The sequence below is a fragment of the Mugil cephalus genome, chromosome 1 (assembly GCF_022458985.1).
Source record: "Mugil cephalus isolate CIBA_MC_2020 chromosome 1, CIBA_Mcephalus_1.1, whole genome shotgun sequence".
In the NCBI taxonomy this organism is placed as follows: Eukaryota; Metazoa; Chordata; class Actinopteri; order Mugiliformes; family Mugilidae; genus Mugil; species Mugil cephalus.
In genome coordinates, this window is record NC_061770.1 from 33,633,326 (window position 1) to 33,656,818 (window position 23,493).

General features: G+C 43.8%; 1 protein-coding gene and 1 non-coding gene across 10 annotated transcripts in view; one reads left to right on the forward strand and one right to left on the reverse strand.

Moving 5' to 3' along the window:
* afap1 (actin filament associated protein 1) overlaps window positions 1-23,493 on the reverse strand; it is an 89,142-nt gene that overhangs the window by 40,642 nt on the left and 25,007 nt on the right. For 3 of the 9 annotated variants that reach the window (XM_047593973.1, XM_047593963.1, XM_047593952.1), the window contains exon 1: window positions 10,265-10,575. The exons of 2 other annotated variants lie outside the window; for them this stretch is intronic. In XM_047593973.1, the coding sequence (XP_047449929.1) occupies window positions 10,265-10,301 (37 nt within the window). In that variant the 5' untranslated portion in view covers window positions 10,302-10,575. Of the gene's footprint in view, window positions 1-10,264; window positions 10,580-23,493 lie in introns of those variants that run through there. 4 more of the 9 variants (XM_047593935.1, XM_047593900.1, XM_047593908.1 and 1 more) reach the window with 3 other exon arrangements.
* trnar-acg lies at window positions 17,981-18,053 on the forward strand. The gene has a single exon. It is a non-coding gene; the product is annotated as a tRNA-Arg (tRNA).

The window sequence follows — 23,493 nt, forward strand, 5'->3', positions numbered from 1 at the left end:
AGTTTGTTTTGGTTCACTCAACCTCTCCGCACCCAGGAGATGCAGCCTTTTTAGGATTTGGCGTTCTTCTCTAGATACGCCCTGCATCACGTGGACACAAAGGGAGGTCGAGAAATTCGTAAAAGGTTTGAAGTTCCAGACACAATCTACGTTCAAACTTAGATTATTCAATATGAGTTATTGGTGGTGACAAAATAAGGAAACACAGTCAATTTAAAAACGGTTGGTCGTTCATAATACATCTGAAGGAGCTACAACGGACTAGGGCCAACACTGATTCAGATTTTTACTCTGCAGACCTTTATATAATAGATTTATTTAGTAATCAGAGCATTAATCCGTAACGCAGGGTTTCCCATACAGTGTCAATACTACAGCAGCTCACACGGCTCCTGTTTAGTCTGGCCTGGTCTCATAACAACTCAGAAGTATATTTGCACGTCTTAATCGCTCGTTTCCATGCACAGCTTCATCGGGCTGTGCTCAAAATTCGACTTTCTGAACGCGGCCCTTGTCCCAGTTTTCATGCCACAGAGGAAATCGAATAACTGACGGGAACATGTCCTCCTCCTCCACACTAGGTGGCGATGTGTGTTTTTTCAGCGGGTTAACACGGCCACACTTTATGGTTGACCTATTACGCTACGTGTTTACATACACTTAAATTGTCCGGTTAAAGTCAGATTAAGATTTCACGTAAACGTACCGATTGTTGCACTCGCCTGCTCTGCACTCAATTTAACTTATGGGACTCATGTACTATGCAAAGCTATTTGTGGCGTTAACTCATAGAAGTTACTGTTGCCGTCACTGTATAAAACCCGATGTTTTATACCGTTGATTTTTCAGACCGAAGAGACTTAACATTATTTTAAGAGAGTTGGTCAAAACCCGGAGAAAACGACTCCAGACATAACGTGAACTAGCTTAACTTCATAATAGCTAGCTAGTACAGTTAAATCCACCAATACTTCTGGCAATTGTCGCCAAATCATCAAATTACCGTAATGATGCTTAATCAAATATTAGCGTCATTGCGATAATTTAATGACGGACTGAACATCCCATTCCCACACAAACAAGCAAATTTTGCAAAATCTTGTGGGAAACGCTGATAATGACAATGAAATCTAATGCACTGCAGCCTTGAACTTTTGCCACAGATTCTACAAGTACCGGAAATGGAGGAATAAAACGTAACATGACGTGTTAAAGAGCCCAGAAAATCAGGAAAAACAATTAGACTGGAAGACATCCCCATGTCTAACAAGCCGTCACGCCGGCATGCTAGACGTGCTGCCTTCACAGAACCCGGTTTCATCTGTGGCACATGACAGGCACACAAACGTCCCACAGGAGATGAAGGTCTCGCCTCCTGCCGAGCCACCTCCAATAAGTTCACTCAGTTAATGTTTGGGTCACGGGCATACTGAGGTGAAGCAATATGACCCACATGCGAAATACTCAGCAGTCTAAAACTAGCCAGCCCTCCACAGGCCAGGGACAATGTGTTCTTCCTACTTTTTTGTAATATATCTGCGATGCTCTAACAGATTTCTTACATCAACTTCAAAACACATCCCAGTACCAGGTCTGATCATAACTCCCCCTGCCTCTCACACAGGTATGCGACTAACCCGCAACAGGTGAGGGAGCTGAGGCCGATGCCAAGGGTTTCCATTGGAGTACCACGGTTTTACTACAATAAATATAAAGAGATATTGGTATCGGTTGCCAATACAACCGTAATTCATTTTCATAGCTGCTGGAGAGGTCTGACCGGACAGCAGCTCTGAGTCTGGACCCATGGCCGCTTTCACACATTCCTCCCGTAATCTGATTACCCTGCAGGAGAGAGGAAGGGAGAGGGAGCGGCTGTAGAGTCCAGTGAGAAGGAAAAATAAAGTTCAACAGAGCAGAGGGTGAGATAAAAGATATCGGATGTGATGTGAGAGACTTGAGATACTTGAGAAGCATTCGGAAAAATGGACAAAGGGTGTTAATGCTGTTTCCATTACCCCTAGAAATGCGCAAAACCTAAATATGTACAGGAGTTACACTGCTTTTATTTTGCAATAATTGGGGCTATCAAATTATGCCGTCAAACTATTTATACGAAATATCAGAGATATCTGCATCTGTATCGGTATCTGTATCAGATTATTCTTTAAATTGCCGTAATTACGTGAATACTGAATATAGTAACGAGTAGCAGCCACCTATGCAATTTATATACATGAATATCTAAGAAATTTCTGCTGAAAGGTGCCGTTATACGCACGAGTAAAGTGTAAGTCAAATTTATCGTAAACATCTGACTTTGAGTCTACCTTTGCTAGCTAGCTCTTATAAAGTTTCCCTTTGGATTTTGACCAGCTCTCTTTAAATACCTTTAAATCTCCACTTAAAAAAGTCCTATTATTAGTGAATAACACAAATAGCTTCACATGTTACGTGAAGGAGATGTTTTCAGGAGCTACAGGGAAGTTTGAGATGTAGTTTTTTTGCTATGAGACCATGGGGGAGTAAATTAGACCCTGGTGGGTCGCCAGGGTGTTGACATTGTATGAGGAACCCTGAAGCAGGATTGTCTTTGTCAATTTGTGACTAGGTTGTTGAGTGGAGGTATGAGAATCAGTAGGTTCCTTAATGCGCTGCAGTCCTTCAAAAGCCTGAAACCTGAAGAGAGGCGTCACATTAACGCCCACAGGAGTGTAGTTGTCAAAAGTGGGTAAAAATCATAGCACACCCAGCTCTCAGCAAAATCCTTTAGTGAACACAATGTTCATATTACCACTAGGGATGATGACCAGAACAATAAAAATAACATCCAGGTTATATTAAACCAGAATTACTCTTTAAAACAAAAAAGTCTGATGTAATCTACTCTCTACAGAAGAATCGCCCGTACAAAGCTCCGGGAGCATCTTTGAACTTCACGCTCAGATGGAAGCATCATTAATCATGTCAACCGACATGTCAGCCTCGACGTTAAAGGGGAACAAGCACCAACATCCCTCACTGTGACGCTAAACACACCGAGGATCAAGTTCACCATTCCCCTGTTTTTTTTATTTTTTTTATATTGTACCCAGAACAGCCAAGGACTATTTACTGCTCCATTTACTGCTTCACAGAGCTTTGTGCAACCTGTGCAATGCTTTACCTCCACCGGGGTGGTCAGAAAAAAAAAAAAAAAAAAAACTCAACCTGTGTGTGTGTGTGTCATTAAAAACCTAAACGCGAGCTCTCCAGATCACCAAGGACGGCGAGGGAAAAATGAAGTGGCGCAGAGAAGGACCACCCTCAAACAAGGCCCGAAGGCAAGCAGCTCCAAGAAAAAAAAAAAAAAAAAAGCCTGTCGTGCAAACAAACCACCCACGCCCTTTCTCCAAAAACTCACTTCTTTCCTTCTCCCTTTCTCCGTCTGTCATCCAGCTCCATTCTCTTCTCCCATTTGCATAATTCCCTTCCCTTCCTTCCATTGTGCCCCGAGGCGTTCTAAAATATGACGGCACGGTTATTACGCGTTATATGCGTGCTCACGCCTTTGACTGTACAACTTAAATAACAGGCTTTAACCAAGGACCTGGCCTGTCTCAAAACTAGGCACGCGCAAAGAAAGATAGGCTCTACCAAATGAAATAATTAATCCCTGCACACACACACACATTCACGCAACGCCGCTAAAAACACCTAGACATGCCACCCCGGGATGTTTTCACTCCCAGGTATTCACATGTCCCTGGAGCTCAGAACCTAAAAAAAAGGGGGGGTTTCCTGGATGAGTTGCACATTTCTGTGTGTGTATGTGTGTGTGTGTGTATACGCGAATGTGTGTTTGAGGCAACGGGGTCATGTTTGGGTCTCGCCGAGAGAGAACTTGAGACCCTGCGGCTGCGTTTGTTGTTGACAGTGCAAGAAAATGCTTAGCCAGGTTGGAGGGAGGAGGGCCCTCTGCCTTTCGTCCCAGAATACAGCTGTTGTGATTGACGGCACCGCTGACAGACGCCATCCTACCCTCTTTGTCGTTAACAGCAGCGTCTTCAACAGCTCGGGCATGTGTTTAGTCTGGGCGTTTGACAGGTTTTCAGGTCGGGAGGGGCGGGGGCCATCTCCTCGAACGCGCCTGTTTTTTTTGTTGTTTTTTTTTTGTTAGTTTTCTTTAGTTTTTTTTTCCCTTGAGAAAATATGTCAGAGTCATTCTAATTACAAACCATCATAATCATCATAAAGCCACGGCGCTCTTGTAAATTAACAGGCTTAACTGGAGGCTTACAAACACCGTAAAGGTCCATGAGTGTTGGCTGCGACAGCAAATTCCACGGTGCCAGAAATGAACTAAGCTAAAGTCTTTATATTCCTGATGAAAAAAGAAAAAAAAGTGTTTCTGGCAGCACTGTCAGAAATTTCTTTCTTTTTTTTCATGCAGAATTGCTTTTTACAATAGCTCAACAGTAGACAGACAAACTACTGCGGTTGTGGTCATTTTTTCAGACTTTCTTTTCTTTTCTTTTTTTTCCTTTGTAACAAATGTAATCCAGCTGAGAGAGTTACAATTCAAGTCATCAGTTTTTTCAAGGTGCAAATTCTTACAAAAGCCATAGAAGCAAATTATATACATTCAGAATTGAAACCTATAGAAAGGCCTGCCCCCCTGACCATAAGCGTTACCAGTTATGTGCAAAATGACACCAGTTTTAAACAGGCTCACTTTTCCCAAAACCAAAAATATAGAGCATATGCCAAGTGGCAAAAAAAAATCATGGACGTATCTTGCTGCAATGACATCACAGGGGAATAAGCTCAAATGGAGTGCTCGCTTAGCATGTGAGAGGTAGCGGGATCGATGCCTGCATTCTCCATCTATGGATCATCTCATGGTCATGATCATCTCACAGATACATGTAAGTGGGTACTAAGTGTCTAAGCAACATCTAAATGAATGAATGCCAGGTCCAAAAGGTTCCCAGAGGAACACTGTTTTGTCACGAGATGTTAATGTTGTAATGTTGTACAATTGAAACAGCTTCCTGCAGTGTCCCACCATGTCAGATCCTGTTAGCTGTTTCCAGCTACGAATTCTTGGGACTAGCATTGCAGCACTGTCCCGAGAACCAACAGATTTAGTCACTTCTAGGCACCTGGTGTGCTTCATCGTTCTTGGTGACAGATTCCTTAACCAGACTATAAGGACACGACCAACAGATGTAGGAGAAGTCTGTGCCAAGCACCCAATCATCTTGACGGTGCACTTTCTGTGGTTCTGGGAAACTTAATTGCATTGTGGGCTGAGTGTTACAGTAAGACAGTGGTTGCTGTTAATTGCGGTTGGTTTATGATCTGGCATCGTCATGGTTCCTGTCTCCAATGAGCCACCAAAACACAGTGGAGCATCGCTGGAAACCATTCACTGGACCAATAGTCTAGTTATATAAGAATTTTGAAAAGAGTTTTCTAATTTTGAACAAGGAAAAAAGAAAGTATCATCTGAATTATTATAGGTTTTGATTTCCAAAAAAGCAAGAGAAAAAAAAGTCTATGCACTGGTACATTTGGTATGCAATGCTGGCGACAAGCTGTGAAAGTCATGCAACATCACCAGTCATAAATGTTTCATAAAGGGTTTGTAAAGCCCTGGACTTGGAAGAACACCAGGCGAGAGGGAGAGTTATGAACAGATCAGAGGACGGGCGACGCTGCATTAGTTTATGATGAAAGACAAGCTGTCTCGCTCTCTCCCCATTTCCCAGGTCTGTAATTATGAGGTTTGTGTGTTTTCTTCGTTCCACTGGGCATGCCAAGCCGAAACATCACAGAGCGGGGCTGATTGCTATCGAACGGCACAGGTGGTTTACCGTAGGAGCAGATGTTTCCCAGACCGCAAACACACATCTGCAAAAACCCTGATCTGAAGATGGAAGGGGGGCAGTGCTGATGGAGGTTTGTAGAAGATATAAGGAAAGAGGAGGAAACAGGGTTCCATAAGCAAGAAAATGACAGATACTATTTGAAGGGAGTGATGATGCTCCCTTCGGTATCTCTTTTAAATAGATAATTAGAGGGTTGTCAGCAAAAAAGGGACCGCAGGCCAAGGAAAGGGAGATGGGGTGAAGGGGTGGAGGGGGCGTGCAGAGACGCTCCAGCTTTGGGTTTCTATCTTCTGGTGGGAATGGAGTACATGCGGTTTTCCCTGATTGGACTGGGAATGGTAGCTCGCCTGGGTGTGAGAAATGAGTGTCACACCGCGCAGAGCGTTCTGATTAACGGGAGGTGATAATAGGTCGGGAGCATTATTCACTCATACGCCGATGACACACAACTGCGGAAGCGCGGACGTGATTTGCTGCTTTCAAAATGAGTATGACCAGTTCACACTCAGAAACAGTTAATCCCACTGTAAAACTTGTGTCACCACATATCTTGGTTGACTCATTTTTAGCAAAAACAATCCTAATGAGTTCTATGTAGTGTGGAATACAGTTTTTAGTTTGTGGAGGAAAACAAAACTGGTACTGGATGAGTGATGGGTTTCTGCAGCTATATATTATCCTAGGCACTGGAATATGAATTGTGAAGTTGGTACATCTCTTATTTGCTCTGGGACAATGACATCCTATCCGCTAAGAGCCCTCAGTGTCACGGACCATTTTCTTTTCATGTATGGTGGCTCGACAGGGACAACCAAACCAAAGCCAAAATGCAGCATATGTGGAAATTGACAAACCGGACATGCTGTCGGTGTACAATCATGGTTTAAATGACCACCACTCACACAATCGTCGGGCCTCCCCTCACCAACCAACGAAGCTTCAGTTTTGTAGGATTACTTCAAGTTTTGTCCAAGACAGACAGCCTAACAAGCTAACAGGCTCATCGTATTATAACAATAAGCCTATTAAAGATGTCTGGTGAGGCTCATCAGAGATGATCCCATCTTAATGGGCCCAAATGATCAACGTTACTCTTAATGCCAAGACTAAATGGGACAATTACAACTGTTAGTTTTACATTTTGAAGTAGGAGTCCACGGTTAAACGCTTGGTTGGTGATGTTAAAACAATAGGCTGGTTTCCAGCTGCATTTAAGCCATAGGAAGCTGTGCTGCTTAGCATCATTGTCTTCTGAACTGTGCTTGAAGCTTGGCACGAGATCCCACATGCTTCTCCCTGTGTTTTTCCACATGGATATTGACAGAAGGGGAAGGCCGGTAGGGCTATGATTACTCGGCCCAAAATGAAAGCGTCTCCTCCCGCATGCCATCTTACTGACAGGCCGGCTTTTGGGGGGGAAGGAGGATGAACTTACAAACTCTTTTCTCCTCATCTCGTCTCTCCACTCCTGGCATCTGTCTTCCCCCACCACCAAAAAAAAAAAGGAGGAGGGGTGGCTTGTGCGTCTGACAGATGAAAGCTTTTAAACTTCAATCATCATTGAGGCGAATGAGGTGGAGAAAGAGAGCGACCCCCCCCCTTCTTCCTCTAAAGCAGAACCAAATGGGCCAAGCGGGCCAGAACGGTGACACCATGGACCCGTTCTGCCCACATCATACGTAGCCCGATTAATTGCTTGTCGACTCACGGTTACTGTGAGGGAAACTGCAATAATAAGTGGCAATAAACACTTTAACACTTGGGCATTTTTGCCCCCAAAACATGGCACCCCATAAGTGGGGGAGCTCTGGGGAGCAAGGACTTGCTGAAAGGGATTGTTGATTTTGCCAACACGGCTTGTTGTGTTTCCCCCAAATCCCCCCAGACGTTTGAGTTGACAAGGAAAAGAAAGCAGATCGGTGTGCAGTACATTTATACTGGTAAAATATTTAATTTACAACAAGAAAATAGTTCAACATTAGGTTTTAGTGTCAAATTCTCACTGCAAACCATCTTGTTGGTGGAGATCAACAAGAAACCACTACATCACCCAGCCTCCAGCATCCAGATGACACTGTTGGATTATACTCTTAATCTATGCTGACGCTGTGAAGTGAAACTGCCACGAGCCCCATAAAAGCTTCTCTTAGAGCTTTGTCTAGAGTGTAAACTTTAAATTCACAACCACTTAGGGGCTATTATAGAACATGGGGCACGATAAAGGTTATGTTAACCTCTGCAGCAATGTGCAGTGAGTCTAAACTAGGTGACCTAGCTGCGTTTCTCCATCTATTACATACCGGAACATTGGTTTTCTTAGATCCACACTGGTTAAACCAAATCCTAAAACCAAAACATCACTTACTGCGTGCTCGTGTGCTACCGAGATGCGATTACAACCTCGCTACACAATGGGTGTCTGTAAGAACCTCGTCAAAAGTCCCGGGCAGAGAAGCACGGCGGGGCCACCCGATATCCTGCAGCTGCTCGGATCGGTCCTGTTATTATAGGACTCCATTCACGGACGCGAGCAGGAGACATTAGAGATATGGAGCATTGTGAGTTGTCTTTCCCCGGATCACGTTGGGAAACCTCCGGCTGCAGTGAGGAGTTGCCCTGAAGCTGACCTGAACGGTGTAGTAACAGACTTGGCACTGGCAGCTCTCCGGAGCCAAGTGGATGAGAAGCTTTTAATAACGTTAATTACCAGAGCTGTTGACATGGGCGGACTACAACCTTACTACTTTTGACAGGGTGTGATTGGGGAACAAAAGTTAAGCGAGTAATACTCAGCGAGGTAGATTTAGCCTTTGCACTGATGATGGATTAGCAAGTCTGGATAGTTTGTTGGTTTGGAATCCCGGGCAGATGAGGACAAAGGCAGGATCTCTGTGTTTATACTCAACAGATCAGCGACAGCAGTAAATAATAGAAGCTAACAGGCCAGTTTTTAAACTAAGATCAGAAACATTAAATTATATATTGATAAAATCAAATCAATTGAAGTTTTATCGTCATTTAGACATACAAACAGCTATACTGCAGACAGCATGAAATGTTTTTTTCTCTTTGGGATCTGTGCACACTTAAGTAAATAAAGACTTAGCTAAACAAGTAAAAGAGAATGAATAAAAAAGCTGCATTCCACTGTGTTTTCATATTGCCATACTATAGAACTGGATCGTGTGGTGCTGACGCATAGCTAGGCTAAATAACGGAAACGCTTCAATGCAGTTCAACAGTGCAGTTGAATGAATTACCACCTTTCTGACACAATGTGAACTTAGACAGTGTCTGGTGCAGGACTGTTATATCCGAATGCATCCATTTTTACTGTTGTACCTAATGTTTTGACCAGTGAGCGTAGCTTTCCCGAAGAAATTTAGCCCCTGAGGTCAAACTCCCGAAAAGAAGACAAAAGCAGCACCACCAGGGGTTTGGGCTTGCTTATTTGAAAGCCGTGCATTGTTGCAGCAGGGAGAGAGAAGCCGCATCGAATCCCCAGATGATCGGATGGACATTGGCGAGAAGTTCATTCTACGTAGACACTTGACAACCCACCACAACCCTAATGACACTCTCAGGAGCCAAGTGTCTCTCCGCAGTCTCTCCCCACTGGCTCCCCCCTTTCCCTCTAAGTCTGTGAGAGAAGCGACGGCATACCTTTTGCAAACACTCTCCATTTCTGTCTCTTTTTTTTGTTTTGTTCGAAAGGTCGCATGCTTGGAGCTGATGCTGTGAAAGCGAAGGTACGATGTCGCTGATACATGCTACAGTTCTAGCAATTTCATAGCGTGATATGATATTACATCAGTGGTGGTGGGGTCCAGCCCCTTTTAGTTGGGTGCCACATACAGTACGATAACAACGGAATAACCCAGAAGTAACGACAAATGTTAGTGCAAAGAATGTTGATTAGGTGAATGTTTAGGTTTAATAAGTGCAGTCTGGGCGCACTGCTGTCTGCTGTTTAGTCCTCGGTATCAGCGTTGCGTTCCGTCCACTTCTCTGACTAAACAGTGGGTAAACTAGGGGTGGCAGTTATGTTCACTGAAAAGTTGCTGTCTTCTATTTAATTGTTTTTTGCAAATTCATGTCACGGGCCCAAGTAGACTCTGGTGGGCCCGCTTTTGGCCCGCAAGCCGTATGTTTGACACCTGTGTGCTGCATGTAAGAAAACAGAAACATGGCTCAGTGAGCACAGGGACGTCAAACTAGACCGTTATCTACCACTGACTAAGCATATCATACACTAGAAACCCTGCAAACTCTACATACTGGAGGCTCTTAGGGGAATTAATATGTTTGAGACAAATACACTGATAACGTCTCTAATAAGTCTGGAACAGTAAATGAAGGAAGGTACGGGGATTTCAGGTTGAACCACTCACCCCTGCTGGAAGTGAACAGTACGGGGTCGCTCCTCATCGTGAAGTCAAACTCATCTAATCCGCCCTACGACGCACACAGGGAGCAGGAGCGTGCCCACACACACAAAAAAAGAAGAAATCCACAATCACAGGCTTTCAGAAGTCGTCTCCTGCCTCCTCTCTCTTTTGCCTCTGCTCTCGCTCCTTTCCAACAACCGGGAGCCGGCCACTGGAACGTCTCTCTTTTCCTTTCAAACTTTTTCTCTGGATATCTTTCTCCTCCCTCTCTCAGTCCTTCTCTTTTTTTCTTCTTCTTTCCTCCTCCCCTCTGCTTCTCAGAGGCAGCGTCTCTCGGTCCCACTCCCCCCCCCCTTTCTTTCTCCCTCTCCCGTAAACTGCCTGCATGGATGGTTCTGTTGCTTTCAAAGACCGTCGCACATGAGGCCACTCCCTGCACTGACTGTCGATGATTTATCGGTTTTGACATTTATTTTTGGATGGCATGAAAGGGATTTTTCAAATGTTGTGCCGTCATTTACAGTGATAAAATAATGTTTAAATATAATCATGAAAGGAGTTTAAATAAAAAGTAGTTTTGCATTTTCTCTTTTTTTCAGCTCTGGAAAAGAAATAAAAATCACTTTGTTACAGGTGATGACCGGCTAATAAGTCTTGTAAAATAGTGAGAAAGTGTGCCATGCAAACACCACTTAACATAAATCACTCCAATAGTGTCTAATATTATAATTTTAGTCGTTTTTTTTTTTCAGATTTAGCTGCACAACTGCCCGTCTCTTGTCGTCCACGCTGGACTGATAACTCCCGCGTCAAAGCCGACGTCTCTGTTTTCTCCCGGAGGACGCTCGTGTTACTGTACAGGGGCGTGACGAATCATAGAAGGACACATGCCTGTAGTCAGTTTTTCCAAAAAGTCTCCATTCCGGCTCATCCACGCTAAAATGCAATTACAGAGAAAAAGAAAAAAAAAATGAAACCAAAAAACTGAAACCCGGGTTGGTATAATTTCCAAATGAACCCATTTCAGGGGTTATACAATGGATGAAGCTTGAAAGTGAAACTTTTCAAGTGTGCTCGAACACAGCATTGTCACCCTCTTTGACTCCTGCCCTCTCTCTGTCTCCGATGTTTATGGGCGTCTTTCTTCGGATGCACTTTAAGGACCGGCTAACTCAATCTTGAGGCTGCAGGAGTCGTCTTACTTGTGGCAAGGGTGACTTGAAGTTGCCTTCTTCAGATAACTCCCAAAAGTTGTGCCTGTTTAAAACCAGTGGTGTTGATTACAGTGACTTTTAGTTGCTAGTTCAGTCACACCAGGACCAACAGCTTCCTGCCATATATAATAAACACCATTGGTCATCTGACCTTCCTGGACTGGGATGTTGTACCTAAGGCCTTGGCCTGTGACTTCCCTTTCCCTGCTCTTGGTGACTTGCAGATTCTAAATGCATCCTGCTTTTGTAAAGCAAGATGAAGCAGCTTTAGTTCCACTTTTGTGGCGCTTGGGCCACGCACATTACAGGAAGAAAACAACATTTAAAGCGCAAGAGAGGCCTCCTTCCCTAATTACACCCCATTACCATAAGCTGCTGATCCCCCGCAGCCTTCCCGTCCCCGGGGGCAAGCGCGAGCCAGTCTGAGTTCAATATCCCATCTGCCACCAGGGCAGGAGGAAGGGGCGGGGAGGGAGGGAGAGAGGGGAGGGCAGAATGAGGCTACCCGGCGCTCTGTTTTTCTTTCTTTTTCTTCTGGGCTGCACTTTTTCAGCGAGCAACATGAGACCGGGGGAGGTAGCGGCGTGGAGAGAAAGAATAATGTCCTGGCTCACCTTTCAATTCGACCGGCTCAGGGACAGCCAGCCGCAGAATAGCAGCGGCTGTTCAAATGTATCTCCCTAAAGGATAATCACCATAACGGATCTGCAACTGACCTTTCCCTGCAGGGGATGATGTGTGTGTGGTGCCCATTACAGAGTATACGATTTAGTTTGTGACATTTTGTTTAGCTATTGTAATTCATTAATCATGTGGTTTCTGTGCATACCGCAGAGTAAGAAGGCTCTGAACTGTGAGGTTTATTTAATGTTGCAATGCATCACCCTCGTGTAAAAGCCCTACAGAGGAAGGAGATGTTTTTGATTCCCCCCCAATAAAATGATTCATAGCACTGAATCCGAATGACGTCTATCTGAGGAAGAGATTTTGGAAAAACTGCCATGGTTCTGCATGAAAAAAAAGTGAAGCCAAAGCAAGTAGAGCTCCCTCTGGTGACTGACTGCAGTATAGGTCATAAGCTCCACCCCCTCCTGTGGGCAGGACTTGAAAACACTAAAATACGTGTCAAATATTTATTCCAAGGATGGTGTCTGTTATTTTAGGTAGTTAATATAATGTTGATGAATGTTCAAGTGTCAGTTTTTTGGATATGTTTAGTTTTAGTTTGCGCTATAGAAACCGCGTGTGACATAATTGTGACTACTAGTAAAGCGGTCCCATGTGATCATGAGAATTGTGGCTTTTACAAATGTCTACGATGGGGATCTTTTAATGCAACCATTTCACACGGTTCCAAAGACTTATTTTTATGTCCTTCTCTGCTGTGACCAGAGTCCTAAGGTCCTAAACTGGACATTACTTCATATTTCTTTGCAACCAGTCCAGTTTGTAAGCTACACAGAGTGCAGATCATGTCATATGGAAGGTCAAAGCTTTTTATGCAATTTTATGTATATTTTTGGCCAATGGGGAGGCAAACACCAAACTTATCACCACGTTACACTGTTTGTATCTAGTGAGATTGCTAGTGGAAAGGTAGTGGGAAAGAGCTTAAGAAGAAGAATCTATTTCCTTTTGTCTGAAGAGTAATAAGTTGGCACCATGTCTTTTTTGCCAGTATGGCTTATTATTTGTTCCACTTCCTGCTTCACTTTCCATTTCCTACTCCACTTTCACCAATGACAACTAGGGGTGTGCGATACTGGGAATTTTGGTATCGATCCAATACCAAGTAACTACAGGGCTAGTATCGCCGATACCGGAGAAGCTCCTGCCGCACATGAACTCTGTGAGGAGTAATTTGCTGGATGTACAGAAGAGAAACTGTAACAGAGGTATCGGCCTTGTCACGCTAGTATGGCTACAATACCGATACTAGCCATGGTATCGATACTATCAATATCTAGATCAATACGCCCAGCTCTAGAGGCGTGTGAAACTCACTGAATCACCACTGTTTGGATTTTTGAAACACTATGCGTCACCGTGGCTAAGTGCATTTTTGGCTAAGTGCACATCAACTAGTGGCGTTAGGGTCTGGGCTATCGCAGTAGCTACAGCATCAAATGACGACAGAGTGACTACAAGCAAACATATTTGACCCATTGTTGATATGGAAGTTAGTCAAAGATGCTGCAGCTTTAAGCTTTGGGTATGTTTAAGTTGTGTTGACAAGAGTTATGTAGTTTTAGATTCATCCTCACCCACAGTTTGGCTACCAATCACCTTCAGGCAACAAAGACAGAAAATGGCCACACACACACACAAAGACAGCAGTTTGAGACAATTGCTTTGGACATGCCTGTCAAAACAAATGACAGACTAATGTGAACCCCAAAAACCCAACTCGGATTTTATCTTAACATTCGCTGAAACTAACCAGGCCAGACAAACACTTGTGAGCGCAAAACACCACAGACCAGCACGGCTTTGGTTGTGTTTTTATTGGGTAGGGGAAGGCAGTTTTCTTCACAGCTCAGTCCACTGTGGCGCACCGTGCAGGCCAGACGACCTGAAAGTCTGTTAATTGCGGCGGAGAAATCCAGTGGGAGGATTTCTGCTCGAGCTGTGCAAGTCTTATCGGGGTTAGATATGATGATGGAGTGGGAACGTGTGGTGAGCATGTGTGTGCGCTGAAATGATGAGCAATGAAAGGAGTGAAGGGTTGCAGAGAAAAAACTTGGTATCGTCTTCGCTCGAGAATATTTTTCTGTTCTCTAATTCTCAGACTGGATGGATGTTAACTTGGCATGGCCGTTTAAAAGTCAACAGTGACATCAGTGTTTGGCCCCCCGACAGCTATTAAATCTAATAGAGGACTGAGAAACTGTAATAACTTGGACACTGCCATGCCCCGGTCAGCCATCATCCTGTCATGGTATTCAGACAAAACACTGAGAACACACACACAAAGAGACACAGTTACAGTTAGACACATGCATTTGTTTCAGAGATATGTTTCCATGTTGAACCGTTAGGTTGTGGACTACATTTCATATCCCACAAATTGCAATGTGTCATCATGGTAGGATCTACCACTGAGGATAAATTTGGGTGGTTTATTATGAGAGTAAAATGGGTTTATATTCCATGATTGGCCTTGGATGAAGCCTGAGGTGGACAGCCAGACAGCATGAAGGTGTTACTTCTGAAATAATCAGGATAGACCGGCAGACACCAGAGGCGCTCGACAGCGTGGGAGGACGTCACAAACTGAGCGGTCAACTGGACAGATATCTGGAAAGTGAAACACAGGCTCGGCTTTCTCATCCAGACACAGGCTCAGCTGTCCCCAGGAACTTCATCAGTGCTTTGGCACAGAGCAAATTCGTGACGTCTGTTGGGGTGAACTCAGTGCTTTTCTCCAGCACATGGTCGGTCTATGTGGCAGTTACTATGGGGTGGGGGGTGCCTGGTCTGGTCTAGGTGGGTGGTACATGTCTAAGTAACTTCCACACGAATGAATGCCAGGTCAAAATTTTTCCAGCAGAACACTGAATTGTCACAAGATGGTCAGTGTGCACTTCTTACTTGTAAGTCGTCATAATGTTATGCCTGATCGGTGCAAATGGAAGCGTGTGATACACTTGTAGGTGGAGTCGGGTCCACTTTGCTGGGAGACCTTGTCCAGCAACAGTGCCAGACTCATGGTATTGAAGGTTAAGCAACTATCCACAGCAAAGAGCCTCAGGAGGGTCTGAGATTATTTGGTTTCTACCACAATACATAACGGTTTCTACGCTAATACCTGGATATAAAAACAACAAACAACTACTTCAATTAACAGCAAGCCGAATCTGCCTCGACTGTCCACTCCAGCGACAAACAGAGTCACACGGCAGACGTCTGACTTAGGGAATAAATAACACTTCCTGAACCCATCCCCCATTTCAGTTATTCAATTAAGACACATGGTTTGGTTTGGGGACAAGGCGAGCCTTGTCCCTGCACTGTGGAGAGTTTCTGGCATGGACTGTAGTGCTGTCAGGGGATGCTGGGAAGCCACAGAAGACCGGTCGCACAAAACTCTGTCAAACACTACTACCAGTACAGACTAAATGATTAAGAGTGACTGTGCACGTCAGTTACACCCCTGTCAACAGTGGGTGACAAAAACAGGGTCCAGTGACACTATATGTCTCCTCGAGGCCAAGTGCACATTGGGCCAAGCGTGCCCTCTTGGACTTGTGACTTCATCTGAGACGTGCTCATAATTATCAGACAATAACCAGTCTTTGATGACGATGACTATGACTATGACTAGGACAGACTATGGAAACTTAAAAGACAGTAATTTTCAGCCCTGGTTTATGTGGCAACACATGCAGCTGTTGGTGGTAACAACAAATAATAATAGTCAGTCACAGAATTTTGGACGCAGTAAAAAAAACTATTGGCAAGCAACACCAATCTTCATGATTATATCACAAAAGGACTATCAACACATCAAGTCCAACTGACTGCAACCCAACCGGAAGACAACCAGAGATAAAAAAACACAACTGTACATGTAGCCAGCCTGTTTTGATTCTGTGTTTCCACCTTTCCCTGAAACAAAAAAACAACAAAAAAAAAGGCCGGTATTCAAGGCACGCCTGTCAAAACAGCAGCCAACCTGAGCACCTCTCAGCACGCACTAAGACTTATTCCCAGCTCACCCTCACATATTTCTCTGTCTACCAAATCAGGGTGGAGAGGGATTTGTCAGGGAGAGCTGTTCTGGATTCGATTGTGTGTACGTTCATGAGAGCGTGTGTGCGTCCTTTAGCAGTCACAAACAGTTGCACGCCAGGATTCTTTAGTAGCTTATGAAGTGTCGGAATGATTGCTCAAAGCGCAAGAAACTTTGACACATGCTCCCAGATCCGGCAACCCCCACTGATTTCTACCTCTACTTACTGACTGTAACTCATTCCCTCTGAGCGTGCTCTCAGATTGCTCCTTACCCCCGCCAGGAGGTCAAGGGGTTAACCCACCCTGGCAACCAAAGCTTCTTTCAACCACGAGAAAACAAGGGCAGAAGTGTGACTGGCTCCTGAAAGGTACAAAGCTTGTCATTTACTTGCTAGCTGCCTGGTTTGGATTCAGGAGTTGTACTTTTGTTTTGTTTTGTTTTGTAACCACTGAACTTGCTTGCAGGGTGCAAAGGCCATCAGAGTGGGAGCCAAGAGAGAGAAAAGGCTCTAAACTATGTGTCCTTTTAAATGGAGTGGAACGAAGAATGTTTTCCATCAGCAGTCAATGCTGACAGCTCTGCTTCCTCACAGCGTTGGTCATGTGATTTGAAAGGATGTCATCAGAAGTGAGAATTTACTCTTCATACTTTAGTCCACTGTCTTATTTTTCCGGTTTGGTTGTTGCAAATGTAAATGGACACTTTTGGTGATGTGCTCTGTGATTAGCTCCTGCAAATTAATCTTACACATTATTTGTTAGCTTGGTGCAGCCAGGTTCAGTCATTATGAGACTTTAGACTGGTTGGCGGTGTCTCTGCATGCAAACTGCATAGTCCTACAACCAATCAGAGCAACAAATTATGTGACAAATACTATTAGTGACAAAAGCCTTAATAACCGTATCATTGCTTTACTGACAACAGCCATTTCTTTGTGAACAAAACAATTACCTCAATGACTATGTTGTTGTTGCCCAAGCAGTTTGATCATTCTAGCAGATCTTCGATGACGCATAATCAGGTCTCAACAGAGACATGGCAAAATCCCCCAACAAAAATCTCGTGAACGAGGAATCTTCTGGCTGGTTTCCAGGCTTATTATTCATAGACTTTAATGACTTCTCCTTGCTTTGATTAGCTTTCATCGCTCTATTTATTGGAGTTGATACGGTTGCACAGTGCGTAGGTGATCTCAAAGAATGCAAAGAAGAAAAGACAAACCTTTGTGAATCTTGAGGGAATGACGTTTTTCTTATTTAAAAATAGATCAGGACCGGGTTTGATCTGTTAAAAGATTGTACGAGATTGGGGGCATCCCCAATGAAAAGACTATGCAGACTGAAATGCGATTAATCACAGGGTAGCGTTTAGTATTTTAGGGAAAAAGTCTTTAGGGAAAGTGTCCAAACTCGCTGAATGCTGCACATTCTCTTTTCAAAGCCATCACGCTGGAATGTGGGTGAGGACTGCAGAAATTCCTCTGGATCCCAGACCTACAGCTGGCTGTGTTGCAACAAGCTGCAGTGTATCAACACGACCATCAAACACGCCGCGTTGCCTTCCCAACACATCCAGTAGCAAGAACAATCCCCGCTTGTGCCTGTTTTCCATATGATCCAATGACATCAAAGAGTGGTGATAACAAATGTTCAGCACCTCTCAATTATACTAATACACTCTGTACATATAGATATGTAGGTTTTGCTGTCTGGAGCAGGCAGACTTAATTTTAAAACTGGGAAAATGTGGCATTTAAATGGTGATGCCTAAGGGCTAGTGGTGCAATGGATAACATGTCTGACTACGGATCAGAAGATTCTAGGTTCGACTCCTGGCTAGCTCAGTTTAACTTTTACTTTAATTTCCTCATTGTGGGACAAATAAAGGTTCTATATTTACTTTTTTATAAGAACTGAAAGAATGCATAAATGCATTCACCACCTTGGATGTTTCCCCCCTCCAGATCGTTCTGGTATTTAGTAGATGCGCCCTTTTGCTCAGTCAGGACCAGGCATGAGCAGCACTTCTGGATCTCTTGCAGAGTGAATCGGATTGTTCTCAAAATGACACTGGGATTTCCCAGTATTTTGCTGCATTCATTTACAAGCCCTCCAGCATCGCCTGCCAAGAAGCATCCCCAAAGCATGATGCTGCTGCCACCATGCTTCACAGCAGGGAGGATATGTGCAGGGTTTGATGTCCACCAGACAGCAGAGTTTCCAGTGAGAGTACCCGTGGAAGTATTCATAATATGTCCAGATGTTTCGCATTATGCTAGTACCATAACAACCCACAGGCTAGGGCTCATTCGAGAAACAAAACACAGCTCAGAGAGAGAAGCAGGTAAATCAGAGTCAACTGGGCTTCACATCTTTAGGACAGCAGTGCAAAAATCAAAAAACGCCCTCGCACTGCTGCAGGCTCGCCTTTCTTAACGGGAAGTGTGCGAGAGATCCTGACGTCAAGCTGTTATAAATCTCAGGTGGCAGTGCGTCACAGCTGAGAAGCGAGCCAGCTCTAATGTCCAGGTCTGGAAGTCCCATCATCATTATCATCATCATCACAGAGTCAATAAGCTGTGTGCGGTTGTGTGCGCACCATGCCTATATGGATTCTTTTCTTTCTGTGTCTTACTGTAAATCTCCGAGGGCCGCAAGTACAGAAGGAGACGAAGACACTGAGACATCCGAAATCCACATAAAAACTGTGGCAAGTTTCCAAAGACGCTTGGAACAACCTACCTATCATGTTCCCAGAAAAACAGATATTTGTTGAAAACAGAGAGTCGCTCTATTCCGTTTACTTCACCTTGTATTTTAGGGATACTGTCAGTCAAATCTGGTAATACTGAAGTCAGCTCCTGCTCAGTCAAAACCTTGAAAATGTCCCATTACACTCACCGAAGACCACTAACTGTGTGGTAACTGTTAACACTCAGTTAAGTGTCACCCCTGCACATTACGATCGGATAAACGTCCCGTCAAATTTGGCAGACAGATGAATGGAGTTTGGCGTCAAGTCTTGTCCTCACAACGCAAACGGACACCGCCGCTGACAAATCTAACGACACCACCAGACAAAAGTGTGGCAGCCTCTCAGAGAGGGTGAGGAAAAAAAACAACAAAAAACATGGTGCCAACAAAGGTTTGTTATGTCGTCATGACGAGGCTGTGTGCCGCCTGCCTTTAATTACTGGGTGACAGTGAGGAGCCCTGCATGAAACAATTACCTGATCTAACAGGGAGTCAAAGTGATGAGAGATGAATGTCAGGCTGCTGAAAAGAATGTTTCCAGCCTCTCCCCATTACTTCCCTCTTAGAGTGATGAGAAGGTTAAGTTTTTTTGATGGATTTAGAACGCGTTACTTGAGTGAATCAGTCTGGGAACTGGGTAATATTTTGATGGTAACTCAAGAATTTGAGCTTTTGTTGATGAATGATGTGGAGAAAACAAAACAAATTGCACGAGATAGCATTAACTCGTTTGTGCAACAAAATACAAGAGAAAAATGAGCTGGAGATCGCTGCTTATGGGTCATATTGCCCATTACTAGTTCACCAACACCTTTCCTGCATGGCTAGAGATGGTTCTAGCGCTAAACCTAGGAAGTGTTTAGAGCCCAAGCATGAATATTGGAAGTGTGAGTGCTTTAGGTTTAAAATCATCACATCCGAACACAGTAAACATAATTTCTGTCTCCTAACAGTCCTCAAACCTGCCCTTGAACACTTTAAAAACACAAAGCTTTGCATTAGCCTTCGCCCTCTGACCTCGTCCTGCATCACAGCTTCATTTCTGTCAGAAATCCTCTTTAAATAACCCTAAACCCACTTAAGTTAGCCTTAAGCTTTTTCTCCCACACATGACCTTAACAATTCATAATTCCCAAATGAGTTGCTTTAAAATGACAGCTACACCATCCTAGAAACTAGCCCTAAGCTTCAAACCATTCCTTCCAAAAATCCTTGTAACTTTAAACCCCACCAAAAAAAATAAAAAATAATAATAAACCCTGGAGCTAACACGTCAGAGTAGCTCTTAGCTCCTTGAAAACTACTCTCCCTTTCAAAACATCTCTCTAGACTCTCGGAGTAACTTTAAATGTTACCTACACTCTCAAGCAGCCTCTGTCCCCAAACCACCCCTTCAAGATATTTCTCTGTCATCGACTAACTGAGAAGTGTAAACCTCTCAGAGTAAACCTCTCGTGAAGAGTAAACCCAGGTTGTACCACTGCAATAAATGCACGTCATAGTTTGGTGAATTCCGCCTCTGCTACTCAGTAAAATTAAAGGATGGACGTATGTGAGGCTCTTTGTAGCAGTGCTTTTGTTTCGGTTTGTGTGGATGCGATCTTGGCCCTATAATAACTGGGGCTGTTATCAATCAGGAGACAGGAAATTCAAACAAGCCTCCTTCATTAGAGCAGTGATTGACCCTCTGTTCACCCGTGTGCAGTGACGTGGTGTTTATGCGTACGTGCAATCAGACCATTCTGATCGAATTTCAGAGTTTACCCAACAAACAAAAATAGACTGATGATTGGCTCACCGCCCATCCCTTTGTGGCTGACAGTTGTTAGCTAGAGGACGCTATTGGTTCTGGTTGTCTTAGTGACCTTCTTGTGCATATCCAGTCGCATATATTCCTGAGTGAAATGAGCAGAACATAACAAAATCTTACTATCTTATTTGGAAAGGAAACACTGCTCCATCTGGGTTCAACCAGTGCTCCAGACACACTATTAGCTTGGTGGACTTCAGGGTCCAAAGATGGGGACTGTGTTTCTTAAACATTTGCAAGTGTGCTTCGTATATCAATCAGCATTATCAATTGGTCCCTTGGTCACTGTCTCAATTGTGTTGTCTCAGACCTCAACTTGGGACATGCAATTGAAGAACTTTCCACAGATGTATCTTTAAGTAATTCTTGCAGTTGCTGGTGTGAAAGTGCATGTGTTCTTAGTCAGAAAATGAATGTTCTTCGTCAGGAACATTTGAGCATGATAAACACAGCTGGAAGTTCCTCATAGAACCATGAATGTCCGCATACAGTTTGTTAAATTAAAGCCTGGCAAGATGAATTGTGTGACCTTGTGACCTCACAGCAACTCATCTTCAGAATCCAACCGTTTTGAAAGTCAGAAGATGTTGAGTAACTAATATTAGAAGAGCACAGCACAGCATCTCAAGCTATGAACAACAGAAAGCTATAGAAAAACTTGGTTCTGGGTGACCGACAGGATATGTAGATTTTGGGAAAGAGCCTGGTTTAACTTTATAATTACCTTACCTGGATTATTTCTTGCACATATTAGGCAGTGTGCAAATTTTTTTTGAAACTTTTTATTCCATTTTTTATTCTATGGTGGTGTAAGTTTGTTCTACTAGCCTGACTATCCCCCCTGATGTGACTCATGGGTCAGTGTTGCAGCATATCTATATAAGGCTTTAGGGAGGATGGGTTTACCTCCAGGTCAGATGTAAAGTCCTTCACTATTCTGTGTTGCTTATCTTCCAATAGAGTTTCTCTTGCGTTATTGCAGAATGTTGTTAGTCAAGTAGTAGGTCAGAGGTTATTTTTACCTCAAAGTAACAACAGTCCACTAGAAAAGTTTTTAATGATTCTTGCGCCGCATGTCTATCTGTTCTATCGACTTTTTCTTCTTACCCACTGAGACATTATCTGTGGCCTTTGGTGTGTGCCGCACACTTGCACACTGCAACCTTGTGTGGAAGCTGGATTGCTTCCAGGAATTATAACAATAGATCTCTGTGTGTCAATAATAATGCTTTGGTTTTACCACCTTGGACGTACAACGCCCTATCTCTAGGACAGGCTATGGATGACGGAAACCATCAAACATCACTCAGCCGCAGTCACCAGTGGTGGTAAAGAGCAAGGTGGGTTAAGTGGCAGGGACACAATCAGACTAGGCAGACTAGGGACAGACTAGGGACAGACTAAATAGGGCGGAATCGAACTGCCAGCCTTTTGGTTATTGGACGACCACTCTACCCTGGAACTACTGCCGCCCTGCCACCTACTGGCAGAGGCGTCCCAGTGAAAGCAGAGAAGGCATACTGACTTACAGTATATAAGTTCACTTTCTTATCTTTGCTCTGTTTACATGCTTCAGTTAATGGTATTAGTTCAGCAGCTTGTGCTGACATGCGTGTTGGTAGAGGTTTGGCTTTTAGCACTGATTTTAAAGTGACAACAGCACATCTTTATTTGTACCATCGGGGTTTTTGCTTGCTGAACCGTCAACAAATAGGTCCATGTCTGAGTCAGTCAGTCAGTGGTGTGTCGCTAAGGTCTTTGCAGGGAAAAACCTTTTCATCGCGTTGCAGAAACCGTCTTCAACCGTTGGTAGAAGCATTGCTCTTGCACCTCTCTTTATTTCTTGAGAGAGTATAGTTGGTGATTCAGAAGACCCAACTTTATTTCCTTATTACATCACTCAATAATTCACTCATAAATCCTGTTGTTTTGTGTGTCCTTGTTGCATGGTCAGTGTGAGTCAGCAGCCTCTACACCTAATACTTTATGTCAGGCCACTCACTCATGCATTTTTAATGGAGCTAAACCAAACCCACATGCAAACACACCAAATAAAAACCTGGTGGGCATCACAAATGAGAGCAGATGTACTAATATGTCTACTTACTAAATCTCTCACACACATAGACGCTCACCATGACTTCCCCAAGGCCAGATGGTTTAGTGCAGGATGACTGGGTGACTTTGGGACTCCACGTCCCTCCCATTCAGTTCTAGGCACCAAGAATATTTCCCGACTTCTGCGTTTTAATTTCTTTTGTTCTGTATGCATCGATCACACACATCCCGTAACAACTTATTACAAGCCACGTGGCTCGAAGTTAGGGTGGATGAAATAGATCTTGCAGCTGCTGGGTTTAATGTGGAGTTCAGCTAATGAAGGCTGAAGTAAAGGGAGTAGAAGCATTAAAGCAAGGCTGTTGTTTTTTAAGAGGAAATAACAGAATTACTGCTTTTGAAAACAAAAAAAGAGTTCAACCGTATGCAATAAAAAGCACTGTTGCTCAACTCAATACACTCAGGGCTTTTAGTCCTATGACCTTATTTGGTCTGTTCCTGGTCTGGTTGAGTAACTGATATTCAGTTTCTTTCCTGACTCTTCTCTGCTTGTGCTATTACTACACTCCGAGTGGTTGGGGCCCAACATGGCAAGTTTGAAAACAACCCAGAGGTGTGGCGCTGGAAAGGGGGGAGCTTACCGCACTTCTGCAGGATCTCCG